The 7,607-nt window shown below is 44.0% G+C and overlaps 1 protein-coding gene across 1 annotated transcript; it reads left to right on the forward strand.

Annotated features, from left to right (window-relative positions):
• Positions 1–1,374: 1,374 nt before the first annotated feature.
• On the forward strand, positions 1,375–3,261 carry cebpb (CCAAT enhancer binding protein beta). The gene has a single exon (XM_060051054.1). The coding sequence runs from the start codon at positions 1,596–1,598 to the stop codon at positions 2,487–2,489; it is 894 nt and encodes a 297-aa protein (XP_059907037.1). The 5' UTR covers positions 1,375–1,595; the 3' UTR covers positions 2,490–3,261.
• The last annotated feature ends 4,346 nt before the right edge of the window (positions 3,262–7,607 follow it).

The raw sequence follows: 7,607 nt of genomic DNA on the forward strand, positions 1-7,607 counted from the left end.
AGTTGCGTTAGTATTTAATTTTCATTTGCTTGTTTAGCTGTGTATGACAGTTAACAATGTTGGTGTATTACAATTATTTATGTGGGTAGGCTACTCCAACCTTGTTGCTGATCGATATGTAACCATTTATTTGTATATAAATTATTGATTGGATTTTTCGTAAATAGTTGGAAGGAATCTGTTTCTTAAGCAATAACATTGAACTGTATTTTTTTCTAGGCCTAGGCCTACATACATTTACTATGTTGTTGGTGTTATATGTTATATGGAGCAAACGAAGTTAAGTTAACTTTATGAAGTTAACTTATGCTTCCATGGTCGGTAAACAATGGGACAGTGATCGCTCAGACCTCTCTCGCTTATGATGCTACAATGCTAACGATGCTAGAAAACAAGAATAATTCTGCATCCGGTACGACATGAACTAGGGCGTGGCTAGGCTCCCATGATTCGGCAACAAATCTCTCCTCGATGTTGCCCTGCGACATTGAGAAGTTTTCATAGGAATGAATGGGCGCCATTTTGGAATCCGCTGTCCATTCTATAGTATAGGTCCATGCTACAGATTCTTGGATAATTCAGTAGGCCCATAATTCAGCAGGCCTATAATTCAATCAGCCCAGAAGAAGAAGCCATCTCCGTAGTTCAGTCAACATGAGGGAGGTCCGATAAAGAAAAAATTACACATTGAAAGTGGAAAAAGCAACTTTTAACTTTGTTAAAAATTTAACAAACTTAAACGATAGATTTCATTTTCAAGATTGAAGTGTAACTTTTCGTTTTCAAAAGACCATTTCGTAAATGCATTTTATATTTTGAATAAGCATGTAGCCTTTTCTTCACTTCTACGTTTCTGGTCCCTAGTCAAACTTCGGGAGAGACCACTCTATCGTGAGCTATTCAACTTTAATTCGGAATGAAATCATCCACCGTATTTAGGCCACAAATCAGAATGACCCAAGGCCACAAGAGGGCAGCATTGCCCATCTCAGCATCACCTCCAATCTCCAACCGTAGAGGCGTTCAGCCGACGTCTGTGTAAAATGTAACGTTTCCTTTGACGGGCTAACCTGAAGTCACGATATGACCCTGTACAATATTTAAAAACAAACCTTTCACGTAGACTTTCGTATTGACCACAGTCATGAACACAACTTTGACGTTCAACAGTCATGTAGTTCAAAACATCCTGTTGTGCAACCCGCACACACACGCACACATACACACACCGCTTCTCCGCATTCAATGAATGATGAGACCACAATCTCTCAAGATAAATGAGAGAGTTTGTCCTAGATTACTATCGATGCGTCACACCTTGCCGACAAGGGCCACGCCCCCCTCGTATCCTCACTATATAAAGTCGTCTAGGCAGGGAGAGCTGTCAATACACACTATTTCAATACCGCAGCAACTTTCTATTCCAAAACATCCGGACAATTTTAAAGTCGTCAAACGAAGTAGGCTGCACGAAAAAACAAAGAGGCAGACCCAATCATCACTTAAGTGTTGTTCCAAGTGCTTGTTCCAGCTCCTTCCAACTATTCCGGGCGCCTGCCCTCCATGCTCCTGTCATCCGGAGGGTGTTAAGATCCATGGAAGTGGCCGGTTTATACGACGAGGACAGCTTTGCTTTCCATGCCAGACACAGTGCTGTGAGTCCCGTCAGCCACAGCAGCAGCCCGTACAGGCCTCGGAGGACCTGCGACTCCATGACGGAGCTGCAGGGCATCGAGGAGCACGAGAAGGCCAAAGACTTCTGCATGTACCTGGACCCAGCAGTGCACTGTCAACAGCTGGCGGCGTACGGCGACGCGCATCACCAGGGGGACGTGTTCTCCGATTTCCTCACGGAAAGCAAAATAAAGCGAGCGGCGGCGTTCCAGAATTTCAAGAACTACACCTTCGTGAACGAGCTGGAGTCCAGTCAGTGCGGGAACCTGAGGGGCGTCAGGGAACCCGCGTACGCGCCCGGGTACCCCGACCTGCAGGAGACGCGCGTGGACACCGTGTACAGCCCCGGGCTCCTGGAGAACCGGTGCAAGGGGGTCGAGGGTAACGACGGCAAGGAAGACGCCAAGATGGACGGGGGATCTTCGGGTTTCGACATGAGGTCATATCTTCAATACCAGTCCACTCCCAGTGGCAGCCTGGGAAACATCTCCAGCGCGTCTTCGTCCTGCTCCAGCCCGCCGGGCACACCTGGCCCGTCAGGTACCAGCAGATCACCCTCACACAACGGGAAGATGTCCAGCGGGAAATCAAAGAAAAGGCTCGATAAGGACAGTGAAGAGTATAAACTCAGGCGAGAGAGGAACAATCTTGCGGTGAGGAAAAGCAGGGATAAAGCCAAAATGCGTAATATGGAGACGCAGCACAAAGTGCTTGAACTGGCCGCAGAGAACGACCGCTTACAGAAGCGCGTGGAGCAGTTGTCCAGAGAGCTGGGGACACTCCGCAACCTGCTCTCTGCCACCGGGCAGCATTAGAGACCTTTGGACCACTGTCTACACATCTTCTTTCTTATGGAAAGGGTTGTCTTGGATACTAAACTGTTCATGGACTGATAATAACCGGCTGCAATACACGGAGAAGTGTGTACATGGTACGCTTACAGGTGAAAACAGCCATCACCAGTTTACAAGGACACAGGATGGGAGAGTATGGTCCAAATGTGGGGTGCATTGATTGCGCAGATCATTCAAAATGCTTTATGACCGATAAAAAAATAACATTGCATTGCTTTTATATGTATGCAGTATTTCTGTAAAAAATGTTTTACATGCTAATTGTGAATTTATAAAAAAAAATCTCATCTGGAGCCATGGTTGTCAAGGGAAGAGTTGCACTGCAGTGAAATGATGCAACTCTTTGTAACAGTATGGGCAATGAATGAAATAGGCCTACTACGTACAATTATTTAATATTAAAAGGTTAAATGCTTTAATTTTATATTATATTTTATCAAATTAAAACATATTTGTACTTTGTTTTTTATAAATGTATCTTGCATTTTCGTGTTTTATGTTAGTTTTGCAATTCTGCAGGCATAACTTCCTATAGGACTTCAGCACATCATTTTAATAAGACCAGTTACTGTATTTAATGTCCATGAGATTATATGGATATATTTGCCTGAGTTTAAAAGATATTTTGCCAGCCCATGGAGCTGAAAAGATGTCTCAGAGTTTAAGCATCTTTAGTGTTATTAAACACATTCAGCACACAAGACCATGAATAAAATTGTGGAATATAATGTGACATCTGGTGTTCAATTGCCTCATAATGACCCAGGAACTCCTTGAATCGTGTTGTTAGCACTGACCTTTTTTTCTGATTGATACACACCCCCACCCCCACATACAAGCACCTTAGCTGATCTGTATTACTGAGCACGGTCTTAATGTCTGTCTGTCTGTGTGTCGAACATGTCTCTCCCCTTCTGCACAGAGGAATCTACAACATAGAGCACTAATACGGATTTACCATAGCAGCTAATTCTGGACATTCTTTTGCTGAGTTCAGCACAAATACGATGTCAGGCTGCATGCGAGAATTGTTAGCTTTATCTTAAACACACAGCTCTGTCAACAGTCTGCTGGGTCCACTGGACCAGAAAGGGGTTCAAGGTTCTGCTACAAATCAATCAATAACTAGCCTCAATCTACACTCCCCACGCCATTCTTCATAAGCCAACGAGGACGGACAGATTCTGGATTGCATTTCACCCACGTGTGTTTTTAATTGTATATAACTATTTGGCACTATTCAGCTGAACAATCAGAACTTTCAGACTTAGCATGAAACGTCCTCGGGAAACAGCAGCAAAGTATCCTTTCCTCACTAAACTAAAACAACTATGCAGCTGTGAATTTCCTTAACTGCAAAGCTCATTAACTACGAACTTCTTAACCCATATGGGCCTGTTCACCAATGCTCACACAAATGAGTACAATCTACATGTGTGTGCGGCTGAACCCAAACTAAATACACATTCCTCTGGGTTCAACAGTTTAATGTATTCTGCTAATACAAATGACTACTAACTTTTGGCTATTTAAAAAAACAAAACACAAGTAAGCATGAAAGCCATGCTAACCGTACACAGAAAAGAGCAAACGTCTACAGTTCATTCCTGCATCTTGTAAAGACAGTTGACATTTCGAGTGCAGTGGATTTCTCAACACTTCCCATAATGAACAGCTAAGCTTAAGATATTGAGCAACCACCTCCTGTTTCAGGGTTACACCCACCCCAAGAATAGAGCATTTTGAACTAATCCAGGAAAATAAACTGCTACTTATCCGTACAGTTTGCAGAACGAGTATGAAAACAGAAGTGTGGATAAGTATTTGTCAAACCTTAGAATTTTTAATTAATCTACATTTCTTATGGTGGTTGAATCACGACCACTGCATTAGCTTGCTTGGTTTATTGTTGGTTGTCTCTTGGAATTAGTCCTGACATGTGGACCACCTCTTGGACTACCAAACGATCTGTGCTGGGGTCCTTCTCCGTTCCTGCTCCTGGATCACACCATGACAGGAGATTGGGAATTTCCCACACCGGATGACCTCCTCTTTCTCGAAAGTTTAGCCCAACCCTTTGTGGAGGTTTTACCGTCAATGGGCAGTGTCTGTCCGTAAAACATTGCATCACAACCCCCCCCCACCACCTCTCCCCTCCCCTCTCCCCCCTCTCCTCCCCCTACCCCTCCCCCTCCCTCCTAGGGTCAGTTGACTTTCAGAAAAAAACTGCTAGATAAGGGAAGAGACACACATTCTCACGCAACACACACACAGAAACACAGATAATGTTTCATAGTCTGACCTTTTTTTCTCAAATAGTTATATAATAGTGATTGAAGATTTATTACAAATAGCCTTCTGATATGCAACTTGAAGATGTATGCCTGAGTGGCTTGACCAAAACAATACAATATATAGTCCTATGTCCAGTGCAATTCAGTCAATGCATTGACTCCAACATAGCTTTCATTGTTTTTTAATCGCAAGTATGGTCATTATGTCACAATATTCATAACATAATAATATAATGGTGCCCCATCACAACCTGAGCAACAGTGAATGAGCAAACATAATCATAAACACAAATGACCACAGGGCATTCAGTAGCATTCTTGGTAGGCTACTTTGCTTTTTAATCGCAGAATGTTTGTAACAAAGTCACTTTGTTGCAATACTTCCCGATATCCGTTACATACCACACACACACCACCCACAAAAGGCGGTTGGTGAAAAGCTTCTGTTTTAAATTTTCCTGAGAAAAAGAAACCTGGAAGGTAATGTATTTTATTACAATTTGTGTTCAAATATAATTGTGCAAACAGCTAATTCTGTTACGCTAATAACACTGAACCCCTGATAATAATAATATTAAACAGCACCCTGCCTGTCTATCATCAACAAACACAAAGACATATCCGATATCCAATTAACAAAGTCCAAAATGGGGGTTACTTTTGTCACACCTTATTAGTATGGATGGTTATTTTGACCGTTAGCGACTCAATTAGTTCAGTGGCTTAATTAGTTCATTAAACAATGTGTGTTTTGTAGCTTGAAAAGAGATCCTCCTCATCTCTGCGGGCGGCTGGCGGACAGCAGAAGAAGCGGATTTCCGGAGCATGGGGTGTAACGGGAACCTGGAGCGCGAGCTGTACGGTAAAGACACACACAGGGCATGATGCGGCTTAGAGCGAGCCCAGCATTTCGACATCCATGTTCACTTCTCCTATTTGGCTCGGATGACTACTCAGAGACATCACTTGACGTGCAGAAGTCACTTGTGGTCACTGCGTTGCGAGTGGAAGAGTCCAGGGCCTGGCGCCACCTTACCCCCCCCCCCTCCCCTCCAACAGGCATTTCTGAGTTGGGGTCACTCTGAATACATGGAATATCTCCATCAAGTTGGTCATGTATAGCCAATGGAAGGGGTGGATTCCTAATAACACCGTTAATAACACTTCATTCCGGGTGGCTTTGGTGATCATGTGTGTGGGCTACACTTTTAGGGATGTGCTGTTCGCCGTAACAGAAAACTTCTCTGTTTGGGGTTAGGTGTTCTTGAATTAGGGTTTGTTGATATTGTGTCATTTATTTCTCGAACTAGTTCCGAGCTGGTTTGATGATGCTTCGTTCTTACACCTGATTCCTCCCGATGCGTGAAGAAATATTTTGTTTTGGGGTTCAATCACACTAGGCCATCTGGCCGTGGCCGTTCTCACACCTAACCGTGCTCAAATCTGCCAGTGTGAGTGTGGCCAGTCTGGCCAGGCCAGGCCAACTTGGCCACTTGGGAGAGGTGTGCTGCTACGGTACGGGCCGCCGCCACGGTACAGATGCAATGACCCGACACGCGCACACGCACGGCTACGCAACCTGAGCTGGATGACGTATAGTCCATGCGACGACCATGGACATAATAAAGGCGACGAGCCTTCTTTCCCATTAAACGGTAAACATGGCGTCATGCGGTTCAACTGTTTGTTTACGTTGGTCCCATAGAGAAGTGAGAGTGGGCTCTATCTGAGAACGGCTCCAAATAAGCAAATAAGCAAAGTGCGAACTGTGTTCTCTGTGTTGTTGTCCATTGTTGTTAAAACTCTTACTGGCGGCAGATTTTATTATGGTCCGTGCAGCGGACGCTTGGTGATGACGTGTTACGACGTGATGACGTATGTACAAGAGCCTACCGTGGCCAGGCCACAGTTGCGACGGCCAACGGCCACGGCCAGATGGCCTAGTGTGAATGCAGGCCAGAGAACAATGGGGCCAGTTGAGCACGGTTTGGTGTGAAAACGGCCAACGGCCGCGGCCAGATGGCCTAGTGTGGTTTGCCTGAAGAGTCCAGGCATCGACTGCCAACAATACAACCTGATCCAGGCCAACATTAGATCAGGGGCTTCATCAAATGTGTCCAACATCTCTTTTTCTGTCCCAGCTATATCTCTAGATTGGGCACCCAATCATTTAGGGTCCAATCTGAGTTCTGAGTCAAGAACTCAGGACTCAGAAAGTTAAACTTTTTAGTGCTCAACAAAAAAAACCATTATGAAACTCCCCTATAATGGAAGTTGACTAGGATCTTTATTAGAACACATATTTCTAGGGGCCCTAGACTGGCCCCTGCAGACCTGAAAGGGAGTCTCACCCGCTTGGAATCTATTACCAATTCTTACTTTGGGCATTAGTTGAAATATAGTAACATCAAACAATAGGGACAATATCCTCCTGGCCACCAGTAGTCGGTGTAATGGCCGATAATGTGAACACATACATGGCTTCCTTCCCATGGTGGGTGAACTTCAACAGACCTGGGTGAAATGATTAAGCATTAAGCAATGTTTTCAATTCTGTGAAACTATAAAAATGACAAAAAGGTGCAAAACATGTTTGTAAGCTTCAAAGGTTTTGGCCCCTCAAAACACTGTGCACTCTTTAAAGGCACCCAGTGCAACTTTATGTAAACATTCAATGAAAAATAAACATTCAATTTCTAATCGATAACAACAACAATGCCGCCATTTTCTTTATTTTTTGTAACCTACAATAAATAAAGCAGGCTTCCAGTCAATGGAAAAATGG

Source organism: Gadus macrocephalus, chromosome 1 (assembly GCF_031168955.1).
Source record: "Gadus macrocephalus chromosome 1, ASM3116895v1".
Taxonomy (NCBI): domain Eukaryota; kingdom Metazoa; phylum Chordata; class Actinopteri; order Gadiformes; family Gadidae; genus Gadus; species Gadus macrocephalus.